General features: G+C 43.8%; 1 protein-coding gene across 4 annotated transcripts in view; it reads right to left on the bottom strand.

The window, feature by feature from the left end:
- Nucleotides 1–4456: 4456 nt before the first annotated feature.
- Nucleotides 4457–21194, bottom strand: part of ZFYVE28 (zinc finger FYVE-type containing 28) — a 147238-nt gene continuing 130500 nt past the window's right edge. For all 4 annotated transcript variants that reach the window (XM_048942542.1, XM_048942544.1, XM_048942545.1 and 1 more), the window contains 3 exons: nt 19679–19783; nt 6906–7009; nt 4457–6718 (listed from right to left, as the gene is read on the bottom strand). In XM_048942542.1, the coding sequence (XP_048798499.1) occupies nt 6587–6718; nt 6906–7009; nt 19679–19783 (341 nt within the window). In that variant the 3' untranslated portion in view covers nt 4457–6586. The remainder of the gene's footprint in view (nt 6719–6905; nt 7010–19678; nt 19784–21194) is intronic.

Here is a 21194-nt window from a genome sequence, read left to right as displayed (position 1 = left end):
TGCTGGGAGTAAGGTGAGAGCAGCAGGACATCAGGTCCAGCACTGTGGGACAGGGGCATGGGAAGAGGACAATCAGAGAGGCAGGCAGATAGGAGATGTCTTCCTTGTGGTTATGCAACATAGGATGCACAGACGTGGCTGAGATGCTCCTCCAAGCAGACAGGCAGTCAGTCACTTCCAAATGTAATTAACTGCATTGTTACCATCTAAGCAAAACAAACTGCTCATTCTGTGCTACACTTAGCCAGAGAAGATCAGTGCTGCGACCCCCAGACTGCAGCTCCTACACTGCAGTGCTGCTGACATCCTGCAGCACCGCATTGCTCTCTTATTCCCAGTGCAGTCACCAGGAACATATTCCAAATTTCCTCAGGTGCTTATATTTGCACCAGAGAGCCACTGCTATATCCCCTCATGTGCTGAGCATTCTCAGGATGTCAGGGCACAACAACTGAGACAGAGCTGCCCCCACAAGCCCCAAGGAGGCAATGGAAATGAGAGCAGAATTGATTCTTCGGAAGTTGACCTTGACCTGTGCTTGAAGTGTTCAGCAGGACTGGAGATTTTTAACAAATCAAACAAAAGCCAGAGTCTGCTTTTGGGATGAGGGCAGCCTGTCAAAGAGCACGGAGCCTATGGCACACCAACCCTTTTAAGGAGAAACTGACATTTGAGAGCTGAAAACCAAAGCCACCACAGGCACCTATTTATATGGAGTGGCTTAGATGTTTTCTACACACACTCTTTCTCACATCTCTAGAGAAGAGTCCCAGTGACAGGCACAGAGTAAAAGGGGCCTTTTCAGGAAAGAGGAGCTCAGGCTGTGGGGAAAGGCTAAGCTTCAAAGTTTAAGCATCAGAGCCTGGGAACTTCACCATCTCAGTCTTACAGTGTACTGAGAAGATTGAGGTATGGCATTTGTGTGTCTTCTTCTATGTGTCACAGTAATGTTTGGGCAGGTGCAGCTGCTTTAATCTATGCCCTGCTCCCCAGCAGGGTTATCCTCCCTGCTTTCCTGCCGATGGCAACTGCACACAGTGAGAGCTTTGCAGTTCCAGACTTTCCCTCCCTTCTTTTAGACCCTGGATTCTCAGACAGCAGCACACTTCTCCCAGCTTCCTCCTCCACTGTGTTTGATCTGTGTTACATATTTCTTCCCTGCTGTCTGCAGCCATATACCAGTATGACACCAGCCCTGGCACAGGACCATTCCCAGGGTGGCATGGGAAGAGAAGGTGCTGAAAAATCATAGAACCATAGAATGGTTTGGGTTGGAAGGGACCTATAAGTACGTCTAGTTCCAAACTCCCTGTAGCAGAGGGGCACCTCCCTCTAGACCAGGTTGTTCACAGCCCCATCCAGCCTGGCCTTGAACTCCTCCAGGGAGAGGGCATCCACGGCCTCCCTGGACAACTTGTACCAGTGCCTCATCATCCTCACAGTAAAGAATTTCTTTCTAATATCTGGTCTAAATCTACTCTCTTCCAGTTTAAGGCCATCTCCCCTTATCCTGTCACTACCTGCCCTTATAAAAAGTCTTTCCCCAGCTTTCCTGTAGGCACTCTTCAGGTACTAGAAGGCTGCTATAATGTAGCTCCAGAGGCTTCTGCAGGCTGAAGAGCCCCAGCTCTCTCAGCCTGCCGGGTCATGAAATCATTAAGGTTGGAAACACCTGTAAGGTCATCTAATCCAACCCATTGACCTGTCCTCCCCGTGCCCACTAACACGTCCCTCAGCACTACATCTATATGTTTCTTGAACACCTCCAGGGGCAATATTTCAACCACCTCCATGGACAGCCCATACTAATTACTCTTTTAGAGAATAAATTTTCCCTAATAACCAACCTGAACCTCTCCAGGTGCAACTTATTAAGGCCATTATATCTCATTCTATTACTAGTCATCTGCCACGAAGCTTCTGGTCAGCCCCCTCTACTCTGGGCTGTACAAAACGAAGGACTGCAGCTGCCCCTCACATACCTTGTCCTCCAATCACAGAACAGTTTGAGGTGGAAGGGACCTTGCATTGCATCCAATTCCAACGCCCCACAGTGGGCTGGGGCACCTGCAGCTCTCCAGGCATAGCATGCCCTGTGGGAGGTCCTCACAGCACTTCTCAGCACTAGCTCTGCTCAAGGCTACTTCTTCAAAGCATCTTCCCCCATGCTGACAAGCTCAGCAATATCACAGCCTAATTCCAGGTAGAGCCTGAAAGCTGGGCACTGCTGAAATATTGCCTAGAAAGTAGTCACCTCAAACACCCTCCCTACTGCAGTTTTCTTTCTTTCCTTTTTTATTATTAACTCGGAGAATAAAAAAGTTGTGGCAGTAACATTTCATTGCCCTGTAAAGCACTATGGAAAACAGTAAAAATATGTAAATAAGACTTTGTGAAACAACACACTGGCTTAGTGCTTGTTCAGGTGGTATAAATGCTTGGCAATGGTTATGCACAGGAAATAAAATCTCTGTACTTCTCACCAGCCTGCAGGAAGGAGGGGATGGCAGCAGCCCCAGGTCCTGGCAGCCATGGGTGCATTCCACGGTCTTTCCTGCTGACCAGCTCAGTCAGATCCGAAACAGCAACCCTGTGGTGGTGGTGTGCAGAAAAATGCCATGCAGAAAGCAACAACTCAACGCCATACAGCTGAGTGAAACAGCAGGGAACATCTGGGCCCACGCCTCAGACTTCAGAGCTTTCATGGTTAGCGAGCACAAGAAATGAGCTCATGAAGCACTAATCGACTGGTTTGTTCTGTGCACAAGCGTGGCCCCGGTACCTGCAGTTACAGCTTGTTTTCAGACCAACTATTTCATTAAAACATTACCTCCACATTTCCAGATTTACTGTAACAAGTCTTCGCTTCATCCTTCTGGCAATGCTTTGCCATTTCTTGATTTGAGACCATGGGAGAGAAAGCCAGATACAAAATCACAGCCTTTATAACATCTATCACCCCAACAGCTATTAAAACCTCAGACCAAAGATCTGTCCCTTCTCCTTCTGCAAAGCCAAGGGGCACTGCGGGACAACAGGAAGGACTCGAGAAGGGGATGCTCTTGCAGGGCCAACGACACCAATTAGAGGTTTGAAATGAGCCCGTGCCTGGAACCTGGGGGGAAGCCACAGAGCTAAAAGCTGCTGAGCTGTTAAGTGCAGCCTCTGCTCTTTGCTGCGAGGCCGCTTCCCATGCAGCAGGAAAGAGAAGGTGGATGGCAGCATGGGGGAAGGGTGAAGAAGGGAAAATGCTGAAGGATCCTAAAATACTCTAAAGGGTGCCCATTGAGGAGAGCTCTTCCAGACAAGCATAATAAATACAGCACAATACAATTCAGTAAGGTGTTACTATCAGAAAAAGGTTGACAGCAAGCACTGTGATCTCCAGCACAAATGAGGATGCTGGAGCCATCGCAATCCCTCTGACGAAGCAGAAAGCTGCAGCCTGTGCGGGGATGGAGCGCTGCAGTCCTGGTGCCTGCTGATGAGATGCTATCGGGGTTACCATGGCAACGGGAGGATGCAGCACCAGCAGCTTTGACTTTGCATAAACCGACAGCGGGTTCAGCTGGGGACGAGGCACTGAGAGCGCTGCTGCTTTCCTCCAGCTCCAGGAACAGGCGCGGTGGGGCTGTGTTCTGAATCCCTATGGCCGCGTTCTCTGCCCCCTCCACTCCTACAGCCAAGGCTTTGTGTTCCCCACTGTGCACACACCCCAGCTCTGATCCTTCTCCTTCCAGATCAGCCAAAGCTGAGAGGTTGTTTCCCTCACACATCGCTTCCCCCAACTCCCTCCTCCCTGTACTGCCTTGTGACCTCTTCAGTCCTTCATCTCCCACACAAAGCAGAGACTCTCTGCCAAAGCTCCTCTCATGGCCAGGGCAGCCAGCAGGTGAATGGTGGTCACGTCGCTCACACCTTACCTTGTATCTCTGCCTATGTAGCACCCCAACAGGAAGGGAAAACCACAGTGCAACACAGCGCTGGGCCTTTTCTTCTGACAAGTGCTGCAGCAACATGAACTTCATGAATTTCCTTTGAGGAAGCTCTACTCTTCACTTATTTATAAAGCATTATTTGTCCATAAATATATACACATTAATTCAACTGCAATCCTAAGCCTGCGTGCAGACATCCCATTCATTTTTCCTGCTGTAGCAGCACTGAAGCAAACATCCCAACAATACAGAGCTGTAACATTTCTGCAGGGAAATGGCATCCCAAAGCCTCGCACTGAATCCTATGGGAAAAGAAAAGAATCCCAAACCCAGTGCAGTTCCATCAGGCAGGTGGACAGGCTGGTGCTGGCACTGCCATCCCTCTGCATCAGCTCTTTTCCTTCATGGTATTTGCAAAGTGAGCAAAGTGAGAAATAATTAAGGACAGTTTCCTCGACAGTCTGGCAGCTGTCACTGCACACCAACAGACCCAGAAATGAAAGCGCAATCCAGCACAGGGAAGTAGAAAGTCCTGACATTTTAATTATCTGAAGAGATTACAAGATGAAAGTCTTCCTTGAGGCAAATGTATATTAGTATTGATATAGTCATTGTGCTTTTCAGTAAGAGAAATAGGAGTCTGTATTTACATAAGAAACTATAGTGTCTGAGATCTTTAAATATCATATTTATGGAAATGATTCTGAATTACAGCATTTACAAAATAAAAACAAGCTTGAATAAATATCCAGTCCATTAAATAAGTTTTTCGTTCTCACAGAAGCAACTTTTTGTGCATATTTATTACACAACTGAAGTTTTTGTATTTTTATCCTATAAAAGAAGCATTAAATTTGTTGGTTTTTTTTTCTTTCTAAAAATAAAACTGCAATAATCATTGCAATGTGAAGCCTGAGATTTAAGCCTGAATAAGTACCATTGCTTGCACCGCGCGCCCGCCCACCCCGCACTGCTGCAGCCCTGCTGAGTGCTGACACTCCCACTCGAGGATTCCATTGGAGGAATTTCAGGGAGAAGAAACCAGGAAAAATATAAATAAGGTGAGGATAACAGATTACAGCTGGCATTGGTTACAAACAGCATCTTATAGCTTGTGTGTGACGCATCAGCCAGGTGAAGCTGCTTCACCTGATTTAAAATGACAGCAGTGCCAAACTGTGATAGCTTTCGATGGCTCATTAATGCTTAACATAAAACCACATAATGAAGGGAATGTCCACAAGGTAAACTAAAACCAAAGAAAATCACTCCAGCCAGTTTTGTTTTGTCACTTGGAATGATGAGTTCTTGAGCATGACACTGCAAACAACTTCCCTCATCTCTTTGTTGAAGTTATCGTTATGAAACACACCGTGTAACACTGCATGTCAGGAAAGGGGATAAGCAAAGAGCTCTTGATCTCCCTTCCTCTGTAACCACAGCGCACAGAGCCTTACTTTTAATGTGGCTAACTCAAAGCTTGTCCAGACGGCTTTGAAACTCAGCGCTCAGGGAGCTCCCACTGTAATAGTTTGTGCAAGATCATAGCAGGAATCCATGTGAATCTTACTTCTTTCCAAGTGCAAACAGGAATGAATTCCTGGTGTTTCAAACAAATACAAACGACTTCCAATTTGTTAGCATGAGTGAAGTAGCAGTATGCAGTATTTTACATGGTTACTCTGCCAAATATGGACAACACGAACCCTTCTCTGGTTGACCATTGTAGGACCTTTCCAATATATCAAGTTTGCCTTTAAAAATCATTTTAAAAACTTGCATGGGATAAATCATTTGTCACAATACTGAATTCTGCTGCTAAGCTCTTCCAAAAGTATGCATTTCAATATTAATTCATGCATTTGGTAATCATTTCCTCTGAAGTTTGTTTCATTAAGTTTTAGGTGCTGATACAGAAATCAAAGCTCTGTCATAATTCTGTTACCAGAATTTAGCATAAGTGATGCTGATTATAAACAATATGGAACTAGGAGTCGTAAATCTTAATTTTTAGAAGACAACTTGGAGTTATTACTCTGCTCAGTAAGTGAAAGGCAACAGAAATGTATTGCCTCAGGATCTCCAGTGTGAATCCTGCGATTCAAAGAAAGTTTTGCTTTTAGAAATACTGAAAATGGATTCAAAGTATTTTGCTTTAATGAATCCTGTCATAGGTACAAATCCCCCAGTGCTGGGAAAGTTAAACCACAACGGGAGGGAGAGGGCTGATGCCCACAGCCATGCTGGAGTTAGTGAGCACATTCCATGTCCAAGCTCTGGGGCTGCTCTGCTGTGAGGAACTAGTTAACCACCTGCTCTGAGCTTAGCATGACAGATAAGCAGCAACGCTTGTTCGGTTCTCTGAGCCCTATTTCTTTCCACGCAGTGCATTTGTTCTGCATATGGCATCGTAACATTAATGTTATAAATTTATGGAAGACTGTACTGCAGCCTTAGAGCTACAGACGCTTCATCCTTCCCTTTAGCAGCTTAGTAAAATGCAGTAAAAACTGTCTGTACAAAATTTATAACAACGGATGTCAAAGCTTACACACCCTCACCCGGTTCCTCTTTCACATTAACTCTTGGCTTAGCTCAAATGCATCGGTCCGTGTCAGACTCCATGGACACAGCAGTACTTTAATACGTCAGATACCGGCTTTGTCACTGTAGAAAGGAGTGACATGGAACATGTAACAGTGAGTGCAAACGCGGACAGGCTTCATCTGACCATAACGAGGTAATGGCGCAGAGTGGGAGGAGCAGCGGGAACAGAAGATCTGGAAAACAAGAGGAGATTGCACTTGAGTTCCTTGGAGAACGGAGTGAGGAAAAGCTGACCTCACCTACACACAGCAGCCATCCCACGTAGCTGAACAGTCAACAAACGCAAACACTCATCGCTTGAAATTCTTGGGCGTGAGCATGTGGCTCTCAGTGCGTTCCCCTGCATCTGACAGTTATTACCTTGCCACAGCTCCTGCAGTGGTGCTTCCTGCGGATGACCGTGAATGGAGCCTTGCAGGCAGTGCAGTAACTGCAGACTTCATCTGGAACCCAGTCAGGAGGATCTGTCAGAAGCACAGCAACAGAAGGGGAAATAAATCAAAAGGGAATAGCACCAAGCATGCAGCTGCCAGGTCCTCCAGGGAGCGTGGAGGATAAAAACATAAAGACAGCAGCTTTCATCTAGGTCTCTCCAAGCGCTGTGTGAGCAGGCAGGTGGGTAGGCTGAGGAATCAGGGAGGGCTGCTCTGAGGCAGTCACCTCCAGGATGAGCAAAACATGCTGAGGGCTCTGACCATCCCCAGCCCCTTCAGCCACTGCGACAGGAAAGCTGGCTGCTCTTCCTACAATTAGGCAAGCAGATAATCAGCTCAGAGCCCAGTTATTTGCTGGTAAATTATCAGAACTCCTTCTGGCTGGTTGCCTTACCAGCAATGAAGCAAATACTGAAAATCACACATACAAGACACCAGAAAAAGAACTCAAGCATTATCCCTAACAGCATGTCTCGAATGTTTATTTTTCCTGGGAGCTCTATAACCTCTCACAGAAGCCAAGCAGTGAAATGATTTGTTTTTGGCAAAGCAGAAAGTATTGGGCTTGCTTCTGTTGAGCTGCTTCTGTCTGTGACAGGCTGACGTGACCTCTGGGAGACTAAAATTATGAGTGTAGAAATGATGGAGCCGATTGCTTAATTAGGTTAATAAAAGTCTAATCAAGGGCAAGCCAAGTTCTATCCAGAAGGAATCCATGGGCACAGTGGAATGCAAACTGCTGGGCGTATTTACCCACCTGGAACTTCCCTCCAAGCACTATTTACAGTATGTGGCCCAAGTGACTGCTGATTTATAAGCTGACAAGCAAAATCCCTGCCCCGAGGAGCACATAATCAAACAACAAACTATATGGTGCACTTAATGTGGAGATCAAGTGGACAGTGGCTACAGGAAGAAGGAAGATGATTACATGAAAATTCAGCTCATTCCACTATTTCCATCGGCCAAATGTAACTGACCAGTCTTTGTCATATAGCAACATGTGTGAAATTAAAACTAAAGATAATTAAAAGATAAGCATACCAATGCAGAAAAATGTTCAAAAAAACAGGCAGAAAGACATCTGAACACAACTTCAGATTCTGAAGGATTTTGAGGACTGCACATAACAGCCTTCACCTTATCCCTGGGAACACCAGAGCAGTTTTGTGGGGAAGTAAGGTCACAAAATCCCTTTTAAAAGCCATGCCTTCCCACGGCAGCAGGAAGAGGTGGCACTGCCTGCTTAAGTCGAAGCAGTGATGTCAGTGAAACCAAAGGATTTTCCTCTTCTCTCTGCAGCTTGCCCAGCTACTGCACATAACTCACCCAGTGAAAATCACCCCTGAAATCAGTCTGTGATGCCGACTTTGAAAACTTCCTATCACTTACATTGGAAAAACCACAAAAAACAGATCCTTTTTGTATAGGTTGCATCAGGACAGTATGGAGCATCCTCTCCCATAACTCCTCCTTTTCCCACATCAAACTAATGCAACTCTGGAGCTCATCAGCAGAAGCCAGCTTTCCTATCAGGAGGAGCTGACCATTCAGGTTTCGTGTTGTTTGCTTTGTTCTGTTGCTGCCCCTGATATGCACTGGTGAAAAAGTTGTTTTAAGTGACTTTACATGGATTCAACTATCCCCAGAGCTACATAAAAGGGAAAATCGCCAAAAAAGACATATCAGAAACAGAAGTTTTTTGGTAGTGACCTTATAAACTCACAATAGTCACATAATCCATAGTTACACAATTACTTGACTGTCGGATGAATTCATCTGAATACCTTGTTTTAATAACCGCGTAACATAAAATATTAAAAATGACATGTCACTGGCACTCAGTGTACAGAAAGATGTAACTCTCCCTGCAGCATGTTCTCCCAGACTAGGGAAACACCTTTTACTTTAAAACTGGTCTCAGTTTGGCCAACTCACCTCTCCAGAATGAATGCACCAGCAGAACAGTCCAAGGACACAATGTCATAGCATGGTTTGGGTTGGAAGGAGCCTTAAAGCCCACCCAGACCCAACCAATGCCATGGGCTGGCTACCTTCATCAGCTCAGGCTGCCCAGGGCCCATCCAACCCAGCCTTGAGCCACGTCCAGGGATGGGGCACCCACAACTCTCTGGGCAGCCTGAGACACCTGCCCCCAGACAGAGACTCGGCGCACCGAAGCACTTAGAACCATGCAACCAGCACTGTGCCCCTTTGCTTCTGGGTTCCAGTGCCCTCCTGATGCCCAAATTCCTTGCACCAAAGTCAGCCGCACTGCAGCACACCCCAAATAGTAACACTTTGTTACATAAAGGCATGTAACATTTAAAATGCCATGCATGTGTTGTCTGCTTTCAGTCACCACTCTGTGTGGGGAGAATCAGTACAGAAATGCCTCACCCAAACCATACACTCATACCATGGTGAAATAGGAACCTCTGGGGGTCATCAGCCCTGTGCATTTGCTTCCACACGTGACTTCCATTCAATATAAAGTATGGAATGCTCTTTATGCTGGATAGAGACAGAAGCTTCATTTTGAGGTACTGCCCTTGCTCAGGAATGAAGCCCAGCCTGGACCTTCCAGCACTCACAGGAAGATGAGGCTGGGAAAGATCACACAAGCCCCAGTGGTGATGGAACCCGCATCCCTAGGTCCTGTCACAAGCTTTATCTCACTCAACCTTGGGAGCAGCATTCTGACTTATATACATTAAGGACTGAGTCATCAGGCTTTTTATAGAACAGGTTTTGGAAATATTCTCAGAAGAGCAGCCTCACGAGGGTATGAAGCTTCAGTGTGAGTAGCTTAAACCTCCAGCATTATCCCACAGACAGGCCGGGAGCAGGGCAGCAGCAATGCACCCAAAGGCTTTTACCATTACAGTCCTTCTTTGAGCTCTGCTGCTCTGCACACAGCAGCAGATGGAAGCATCCAGTCTCAGAAGCCCTGCCTGCCTGTGCTTCAGGGACTTGCAGCAGGCTTGGAGGAAAGGTTCGCTTGTGGGCTAATTGGCCCTCTGCTTTATCAGGCAATAAGAGCTAAGAAATCTGTTGGGAAACAGCTAAAGACCAAGGCAGAAACATCAAAGAGGAGGAGGGAGGGAGGGAAGGGATTAACGAGACAGAGTAGAGAAATGAATTTTAGAAGAAAACATGAAAAGCATGTACAGGAAAAAGGCAGAGAAAAGAAGTGAAATGAGTATTTTAATGAAGAAGAGTAAGTTTAGAGAAAGGAAAAAAACAACTCGAGATGAAATGGTGTGAAAACTAAAGAAGACATTTCAAGAAAAAGAGAAATGGCATTTCCAACTCCAAACTATTCAGAAGTCTTTCATTATGACAGCCAATAAAGTGAGAAACTTCATGGTCTTTTGTTTCATTTTATACTGTAGTTTTCAGAATTCACCTTTACATGTCTCTGCAACCTCAGTGGCTAAAAAAGTTCATTCTATGCTACAGAAGTTAAAATCTGATATAAATCCAAAGCGGTGGAACTTTAAGAAGAAAAACACAATCATGACAAAATTCAGACACTAGAAACAGTGTCAAAAAGCCCACATGAATTTATTTTGCTTAAATGCCTGCTACAAAACTGCTGCAGCCATATGTAACCTGACCAAAAGAAGGGTAACGTTTGTGTCTCAAAGCAGGTGAAGAGAGCCTGCACCTGGATCCATCAGCAGCGCTGACTGAAGCAGCATCAGGATGCACTGCAGTGCATGCCTCAGTGAGAGCTCAGTGCATTTTGGCAGCAGCAACTCTGAAGACTGAAAGATCAGAATTAAAAACTGAACCTAACTCTCTATGAGCATATACTATCCAAATCCAAGTTCTGACACCGTAGAGCCACAGCTCAGAAGTGACACTGAGCTCTTACAGAAAGCACAAGTGCACTGTGACACTGAGACACAAGAGACTGGGTGAGATGGGCAGAAAATATCCCCAGAGGTGTTGGAGACTGCAAGTTGCCTTCATCTATCAAATCTGATAGACTGAAAGAAAACAAACACATTAGAAAGTAAGCATACCCTGACTCCCTGCAGAGCCATAAGCTTACTGCAGTGCCTGACAGCTCAGAGGATCCCTCATCTTCTGTTTTTACCAAATACCCCTCATGCAGAACTCCATCTGGAAGTTCCTTCCAGATTGATGCATAATAGACTTCAGAGCACATCATGCATAACCCCGAGTACACGTTTACCAACCATCCTTAGGAGGGCTGTTCCTGCAGCCTGTGAAAGTCATACCTCTGTAGCCATCAACGTGCATTGTCCTCACAGCTGCAAGAAAGGTCAGGCTGCCTTGCTGCAGTTCTCTCAATGAATGCAGGAATTGTGGTCCATGGTAAATTCAGTTTTAAGTACAAAAAGCTAAGATTTGGGGTGACACAACTTCACCTCTCACTTCGGCTTCCATGGTGAAACAAACCTTTTTGTCCCTTATGACATTCAATTTTCCACATATCATTCTGGGTAGACTCCAACTTTTATGTAAGATTCCTTGGAGGCAATTGTACCACAGAAATCTTTTCCCTTGCTCAGTAGATTCAGTGTTGATTACAGCTGGCTTGAAATTTTTCAATTAAAAATAATTTTCTGCTTCAAGAATATTATTTGATGAAAATTGGGGCGGGGGGAGGTGAGGGAGAAAACAGAGGTACAGGCTGGCTAGCTTCAAGAGCAGCTTTCTCAAACGGCTTCCTTAGGATGGAAACTCTGCACAAAGCGAGGGAGCTGGGGGCACAGCTTGGCACTTTGTCCCTGCAGAGCTCTGATAGAACACAATCCTGACCACAACATGCTGTATCTTCTCTGGACAGGTGTGTGATCAGCAACTCATTCCGTGGGCTAACTAACCATCACTGGGAGTCCTTTGTAACAGCTACCAACAACCAGAACAGCCAACTTCTGGATTTCTCCCAGAATGTTCTGTTCTTCCTTTGCACCCCTCCCCTCTTTTTCTTTTTTTCTTTTTTTAATCTAGTCTTCAGAACAGAGAATAAAACATATTCTGAAGCCTAAAGATTGCGATTATGTAAAAATTACGTATTATAATAACACACATTTAGAACAAGTATTTCTCTAATAACATTCTTGACATAGATTCTAAAAACTAGAATCAAGTTGACACTGTAGATCTATACCACATGCCAGCAGAACACTAAAATGCGTATTTTGAGGGTGAAGAAAATTCAAACCTAATCGAAATCTCAATTATGTCACTGTGGAGACAAATGAGCTGGTGCTGCATGGTAGTTATGGGGTGTTATCTCCTCTGCAATGAAGTCTCAAGTTCCACACTGTGCTGACAGAGAGAGATGGTATTCGAAAAGATAAGAGATCACGGGCAAGTTTTTAAAACAGAAGTCACACTGAATTACTGCAATGCTACCTCAAAACTGTACAGTTGGAAATCTCGTAGTGTTGCATGCATAATTGAATGTGCTCAGCTGATTATAAAACAGTGCCTTATTTTAGAAAACTTTACACTAAATTCTTCTCTCGTGCAATGGAAGCAGGGATGCTAAAAAAGGAAAAAGTGAGAAGTTATATAGACAGAACTTGTTTGGCCACTGAACTGTGCAACAATTTAACTTCTTTCATTTAGCAAGTGTTGCTGGTCATCACTATAAATAATAGCACAGCCACGGGCATGCAGAGGACAAAAGAAAAATGGAAGCATTCAGCTAGGGTTGACAGCTAATTCTGGGCTGATGGTGATTAGGTTCTGCACACACTGTAGCACGGGCAGGTTTTCTTGACTCTGTGACTTCATACAGCAACGTGAACAAGAACTCGAGCTTCGGGACCATAAATTACTGAACTGTGCTCGTGCTGCTGGTTGGAGAGCAGCAAGGAGCTGCTCATAGACAGAAGTGGGCGGGCTAGAAAGTTATGGGATGGGAAGGGATCGAGGATTAAGACCGTGTTGTTGTGCAGCAAACAGATGCTAACAGCATTTGGCACCAGCAGTTACTTGTACTGGCTGGCACAGCACATGGATTATGGCTGGAGTTATAAGCAGGTGGCTGTGAGCAGGGCAGTTCTGTATGAGCAGGAGAGGAATGGGGAGTGAAAATGAATGTATGGCTGCAGAGAGCAGTGGGATGCTACAGAAAAGTATTTTCCTAGAGAACAGCTTCCTAATGTTTTCTGATTTTCCTTGAGAAAACCTTTTCATTTCTGAATGCCTCATGCTTGTTCCTAGAACAGGAATACAACCTGTTTTGTTAGCTTGCCTGTAAAACTTCAGGACACAGACACATTAAAATATTCACCTTTCTTTAGGGAAAGCAGGGACTTATGTTCTATCACATTTATATACTGATAAATACAGGAACACACACAAATCCTTATCAAAACAAAGAAGACAATTTACTGTGTATATATGGGAAACTGCTGGCAAATACAAAGTAAATGTGTTGGGACTGGAAGCAAGATCCCAGACACACAAACTGCATAAAGATATCACATTTCTATGTTTCAAATTAAGTCTCTGGGAGCAACATGGCCCTGACCTAGTTGGGATACGCTTTAAGTAGGTTAACTGAAAGGTAATTTTCTTCTATTTTCAAATACAAATGTTTAATCCCTATATGACTCATGCTGCCCACTCCCAGTCCCAAACGCCTTGGTCAGTTTATTATCTGACTGTCTGGACCCACACCAGAGCTTGAGAACTTCCCAATAACCTTCTCCCTGTGCAGACTGCAAGGTCACCGCTGGCAGAGGGATAAAGGCAGTACCATAAAAGGCCCCAGGACACACAGCCCTTCTGTTATCACTTCAGAGCAAACACCCTGGTGTCCTTTCTACTAGCAAAGAACCCAACCTGCTTGTTTCTGAGCAGCTGCCACCACCATTTGATCTGTGTACAACACACTTTGTACCCACTGGCCACCTTCTCCATCATATGATCACAGCATATTTTATTACATTAAAAACTCATTTATGGAATACTGCATGAATTCATCTTATATTCTAGGAAAATATATTGCATTCTCCCTCTTTAAAAACAGAATGCTTTTTACAACTATAAATTATAAATAAATATGCTTCCTCAAAACAAAAAACAAAACAAACAACAACAACAACAACAACAACAACAACAACAACAACAACAACAACAACAACCAACCCTAGAGCATTAGGAAAGCAAAGATGGATAGATACACCACAGGCTCATCTGGACTTTTGAAAATGAAAATGCTTTTGTTTTGGGATGCCAATTAATCTGTAGTATATTGTATTTCAGCCTTCAGGAGGTCACAGGATCCAGTTCTTATACTCTTGCCAATGTCAGTTGGCTCATAATAAGCATTCATATTTGTTTTATGACCCAGACCAGCTGGTGGGTTTTATATAGGGTAAGAATGAGAAATATGACAAAAACAACAACCGATTCATTTTTATAATCTAAGTAGAGGCTGGAACCTTCAGGAAAGTCTTAACACTACTTTTTTTGTTCGTTTGTTTGGGCTGCTAGGCTTTGTTGTTGCTTATTATTAATTAACATTATTTGAATACAAACTTAAGCATTTGGTACTTGTGGTAAAAGAGTTTTATTTGATAGTTGGAAAGAGTTTTCCTGGCAGGTAGCTTGCTGGACTTTCTCAATTTGACCTATGCTTGTATTATAGCCATTATAGAAGGGAGGAGCTTACCTATGTGCTCATCTGGTCTAAACTGCTTCACTATTTGCTGAAATCATTAAGATTTTAAGTGTAGAAATTATGTAAAAAAAATGGATATAATTAATTTTGGTGCAGTAATGTCAATAGATTGGTGCAATGATCACAGACTTTGCACTGACCCCATTTACATGACAACTGCAGTGTATTTCTGTTGGTGGCCTACTGCCCAGTTTTAGCCTGAAGGATGCAACCAACAGGCTTGCTGCAACAAATAAGGAACACTGATAATGCAGCAAAGGTTGTCCAAACCACCAGACAACTTCATATGTATCCAAACATCACCCAGCACAATGTCAGGGGCTATTGCTTCCACAGTGACCTGCAACAATTATGTAAGTGGGAAGGTGTTACAAGGTGGGGAGGAAAGCAGGTATCTGCTGAGGTTAAAATATTGCTGCAATTATCCATCTCAAGGAGAATGCATTAGAGACAGCAAAGATTGTATCCCATTAGCTATCACTAAATATCTCAGTAATAGGTAGTAGATACAAGCCTGAAGAGCTTTGCCAGCAATGACACCGTGTGACCTGCGCCTGAAAGGACAGAAGTCTGGAATGTACTGGAAAGGGGACAAGATGGATGCTTCTAACAGTTTCCACAAATGCAACAAAACAATTCACTTCAGGTGCCACTTTTTGTAGATCTTGGTTTGTTCTGGTTTGGAAGTCAGAGAGCTCATCTCCATGCTTCCTTGCACCCTCTATCATTTTGTAATGCCTCCCAGTATAAGAAGGATTTGGTCATACTGGTCCAGAATGAACAACTTGGTGACCACCAAGATGATGAAGAGACTAAGCACCTCTCCGTATGAGAAGAGCCTGAGAGATCTGGGGCTCTTCAGCCTGGAGAAGAGGAGGCTCAGGTGGAGTCTTGCCAATGTCCACAAATACCTCAAGGGAGGCTGCAAAAAAGACCAAGCCAGGCTCCTGTCAGTTGTGCTGCATGCTGGGAAAGGAGGCAATAGGCACAAGCTGAAACACAGGAGGTTCCATCAAAACATCAGGAAACATTTATTATGTGAGTGATGGAGCTCTAGCACAGGGACTCAAAGACATTCTAGGTCCACTTCCTTGGGGATCTCCAAAAGCAGCCAGGACATGAGCCTAGGCACCCTGCTCAGGGCAGCCCTCCTGGAGCAGGGGTGGAATCAGAGGGACCTGAGGTCCTTGCCAAGCTCAATCATTCTGTGATTCTGTAATTGCATATGTGCCTCTTTCTGACAAAGTTCTGCCCATTGGCCCACCTGAACGCTAAATCACAAAGCAGACTGAAGAAGTTAGTTTACACAGAGTAGCTGTTAATAGCTATTAGTAGCACGAGCATTTACACACCAGCCAAGTAAGACTCCCAGAGAATGTTGCAAGGACATGGATTCACACTCACCCAAGCCTTCCTGGCAAATGAGGACAGGTATCAAAAGCAGAGTAACTGCAAGACTATAGACCCCACTCAAAGAAGGTGCCAACATGGCAAAACATGGTGCCAAGACAGCCAAGCTGATTCTGGGATTCAAATTTACTTTTTCAAAAGGGGCTTGGACTACCCCAAAAGGCTCTGCTTCTGTCCCACAGACATACATGAAACACATCCTATTTACAAACTAAGTTGCTGGCAGTGATCTGTTCCACTGTAGTTATCTTCATATGCTACTGAAACTACAGGGTAGGTTTTACCACTCTCATAGGGCAGGGACACACCTGATTTACACTGTCTGGGTGCTGCAGGGCTATTGGAGCTCCCAGTACATAACTGGGATTACTGGGATCACCGAAGATTCCCCCTTCCCACCCTCCAAGACTGCCAGTCATAACATCAAGACTGATGCTCTCTGTTCCTGGAAACAGCATCTCAGTTCAGAAGCCGTGCTTCTCCATACACAAAACCTTATCATGATAAGCTAAAGGTCTTAAAAGCTGAATAATGTGCCATAGGAAGGAAGTGAATTTGCTTTGAGGAAATACACATCCACTGTGAGAAGGTTATTCAGCACCCTGCAGTTCAGAAAAACTTGCATTCAGTTCTGGAAGTCAAATACACTGACAGCATCAGGCATCGATTCAAAACAAAAGAAAATGAACCGAAATGGTAGGGAGTGAATCATCTCTTGCATTCTTTTCCACGTCAGCCTGTATATGGCAGATACTTTGCTTAAAGATTTGTTCTTCACTGTGCCTTCTGTCACTTTCTCAATTATGGCACAATAGAAAAATCAATTAAAATTATTCTGAATAGTTCTTTACTTTATCTGTCCCCAAATCATCTTTCTCCAGAAGCGATAATTTTTTCTACAGTACATTTTACATAAATTAGCCCTGCTGCTCTAAATAAATAGATTAGATTTGAAATCCTTTAGCCTGTAGCTACAGAAGAAGGGCTAGCAAGCTATCCGTGAGTTTTATATAAGCACAAAATAACTTATAAATACATAATTTCTTTCAAATCTAATCTTTAAGGTTGTTGTTTTCCTGTGATTTCTGATCTTTATTACAAACGACATGAACTAACATTTCTAGACTGTTGGTCATCCCCTTCTGCATACAAGCTGAGATGTATGTTGCTTATCACTCACATCATCCTGGAAAAAAGGATCCATCAAAAACTGACTGGAGGAACAAAGATGTACATGGGCAAATGGACAACAACAGAACAAAGCACAGCAAAGTTACTGCATACCTAAACTTCAGGGAAGTTTAAATATATTTTCACAATTTCTGGTTGTCTAGTGTTTTTCACCTGACCAGAGACAATGCCTCTCCAATAACAGAGCTCCTGGAGTGATGAAATCATCATTCAGCCCTGACGATCAAAGCCAGCTGCTTTCCTGCTTGCTCCATCTCATACATCTATTTTTTTTCTCTTATATTTTGACTGCAAGTGCTTTGACTTCTTTCAATTCATTTTTATACAGTGTTTACCATACTAAGGCTGCAGTCATAACTGACTCCTAAGCACTCCTGCAGCTCCGATTCAAAACACAAACTAGAAACTTCTGAGCTCTCATAATGCTTGAATCCTGTCTCAAATTTCAGTTATTATGCATTTCCCTTCACTCTTAATCTTACAGTCAGTGAGATTTAAGTACTCTCAGAAGATTTACTAGAACTGGAACAGAACTGGATCATGGAACAGATCCTCCTGGACAACATGCTCGGTCACATAAAGAATGAGCATGTGATCCGAGACAGCCAGCACGGCTTCACCAAAGGAAGGTCATGCCTAACTAATCTTGTGGCCTTCTATGATGGAGTGACAGCATTGGTGGACGAAGGGAAGGCGACTGATGTCATTTACCTGGACCTGAGCAAGGCCTTTGACATGGTCCCCCACCACATCCTCATCTCCAAATTGGAGGGAAGTGGATTTGATGGGTGGACGACCCGATGGATAAGCAATTGGTTGAAAGGCCGCAGACAGAGGGTGGTGGTCAATGGCTCTATGTCCAGGTGGAGGCCGGTAACAAGTGGTGTCCCCCAAGGGTCTGTCTTGGGACCGGTGCTCTTTAACATCTTTATTAATGACATCGATGAGGGAATTGAGTGCACCCTCAGCAAGTTTGCTGACGACACCAAGCTGAGTGGTGCGGTTGATACGGTGGAAGGAAGGGATGCCATTCAGAGGGACCTCGACAGGCTGGAGGGCTGGGCTCGGGTGAACCTGATGAGGTTCAACACGGCAAAGTGCAAGGTTTTGCATTTGGGCCGGAAGAACCCCAGGCACCTGTACAGGCTGGGAGGAGTGGTCCTTGAGAGCAGCTCGGCAGAGAAGGACCTGGGGGTCCTGATGGACGAGAGACTGAATATGAGCCAGCAGTGCGCTCTGGCAGCTCAAAAGGCAAATGGGATCCTGGGCTCCATCAGGAGAGGGGTGGCCAGCAGGGACAGGGAGGTGATTGTCCCTCTCTACACGGCTCTTGTGAGGCCCCATCTGGAGTACTGTGTCCAGGTGTGGAGCCCTCAGTACAAGAAAGACATTGAGATTTTGGAAAGGGTCCAGAGGAGGGCGACTAAGATGATCAGGGGGCTGGAGCACCTCCCCTATGAGGACAGGCTGAGGGAGTTGGGCTTGTTCAGCCTGGAGAAGAGAAGGCTGCGGGGTGACCTCATTGCAGCCTATCAATACCTGAAGGGAACCTACACCCAGGAGGGGAGTAAACTCTTCAAAAGGGCTGACAACAGCAGGACTAGGGGAAATGGTTTTAAGTTGAAGGAGGGAAGATTTAGGTTAGATGTTAGGGGGAAGTTCTTTACTAGGAGAGTGGTTAGGCCCTGGAACGGGCTGCCCAGGGAGGTTGTGGATGCCCCGTCCTTGGACGTGTTTAAGGCCAGGTTGGACGGGGTCCTGGGCAACCTGATCTGAATATGTATGTTGGTGGCCCTGCTAGGCAGGGGGGTTGGAACTACATGATCCTTGGGGTCCCTTCCAACCCGGGTGATTCTGTGATTCTGTGATTCTGTGTAACTGACTTTTCCTTACTTTGAAGTAATATGGCGAAGGGTTTGAAAACAGTAACCACAATATCTTGATCATTTCCCTCAGACACAGATGTGTATAAAATATGAGAAGTATTTCTACTGGGGAAAAAAGTAGAACTTCCACATCTAGCTAAGGACATAAGAGCTGCCCTTCGATTTGGCTGCACCACCTTACTTACAGCAGTACAACTTACACAGCTGTTTGAGAGCTGTCACGTGCAGTGTCACTTGCTGTATTAAAGTCTTTACTATGGAGAACCTTCTTTCACTGATACAGAAGCAGTCATAATGGCTGTGACAATCTGTAGATCACAGAGCTTCATGAGGAAGTTAGAAAGAATTCTTGAAGACATATATATATACAGTTTGTCTCTAGACCGTATAATGACAACATGTTATATTCCCTTCCCAGAACCAAACGTGAAAAGACTTTTTTGTTTTAGTTTTTGTTTTCTATTTCAACATGGATTTTTATTTTTTTTTAATGTCAGTATTGTCTCATTTTAATTACAAAAAAAAAAAAAAAAGTACCTTCAAAATCCCCATCTCTGGCTTTTGCTGCAAGTTCTGAGGATGATATACTTTCTTGACATAAAGCACAGTCTTCCAGTGCTGCGCTTCTTAAGCCCTGATTAACTGTAAAACAAAGCAAAAAGTACCTGAATTCACATTTTTCCAATTTGTACTTAAAAGACCAAAGTTAGGACTTCAAGGATTAGATACCTGTAGAATCAATATGTGGCTTCTTATACTTCTTGCTCTTTCTTTACCCTGACACACTTAAAAAATCTCCTGAATCCTTCTTTGAAACAACAAGAGCAATTAAAGATATTGTTACAAGACATACAGTCCTGTTACTTTCAGCAGCTTAGCTGCATCCTATATTTCTCAACTTTTAACTTTGCATACTTCACAAAGTAGATAAAAACAGAGAATCCCTAGGTGTATCACACAGATCACAAAGAGCAGCATCACCTCAGGAGTTCCTGGCTTTCATTCACTTTTTTCGTTTATACTTACCTTTGTTCACATGCTTTCTTTTTTAACCTAACAGTTTATTTACTGGAAATTATTCTAACTAAGTACCACTGCCGGCCATTTATTTCCTAGTGGTAATTCTGTAAACCTTCAGTTTCTTCATTATTTTCATTTGAATATTCAGTAGTCTTGATTCCCCTCTTTCATTTTTGTCCTACCTCTGTCTACCCCCTTTTCTTTCTTGCCAGTGAAAAGTCAGTCTCTTTTCACATCAGCACATCCTGCCACCACCAAACGCCAGGGAAGTTTCAGCTGCAAGTAACTGAAGACTTCCGTGCATCTTGTGCACTACTCCACTGCATAGTTGAGTTGCATTGGAGTTGTTTCTGCTAAATTTAACCAACTTTTAATACAATGTTCTACATAAAATCTCCAGGGGAAAAAAAAATAAAAAAAAAACAAAACACACTGAAACATGGAGAAGTGGAGAAGGGACTAGAAAAAGTTTTCAGTCCTGAGGAAAGAAAGGAAAGAAAGGAGCTCTGATTACCTTTAGATGCTGACAGGTGTAATCACAACAAGGACAATGGTAATTGCAGTTTTACTGAGATGGCATCGTTATTTTTAGGTAAATTAGCAGACTTGAATCTTTGAAATAGAAATAATCCGAATGGTGATAGAGGAAAAATGAACAGAATAAAAAAAAAAGTGTTGCAGTGGCTGATAATTCAGTTCTGGCTGCTTTATCTGAATTATCTAGAATTCAAAAAAGGCTATTTTTTTCTATTTTGAAAACAAACTCAGCATCCTGTGATTTATATAAGACAGGCCAGATCCCAGCATCATACTGGCATTCTCATATCTTATAGTCTGCTTTTCATGTATGGCTATTCAAAATCCAGAAGCAAAAACAAACAAACAAAAACGCCAAACAAACTGACACCTGTCTTGCTAACATAAAATGCATCCACTGTGAAATAGAACAAGGAAAAATAAAAATAAAAATTGAATCTGTGAACTCCAAACATTGCCTACTTCACATTATGACCAAATAGGCTAAAAACACTGT

This window comes from Lagopus muta, chromosome 4 (assembly GCF_023343835.1).
Source record: "Lagopus muta isolate bLagMut1 chromosome 4, bLagMut1 primary, whole genome shotgun sequence".
Lineage (NCBI taxonomy): Eukaryota > Metazoa > Chordata > Aves > Galliformes > Phasianidae > Lagopus > Lagopus muta.
This window is presented reverse-complemented; position numbering and strand designations above follow the sequence as displayed.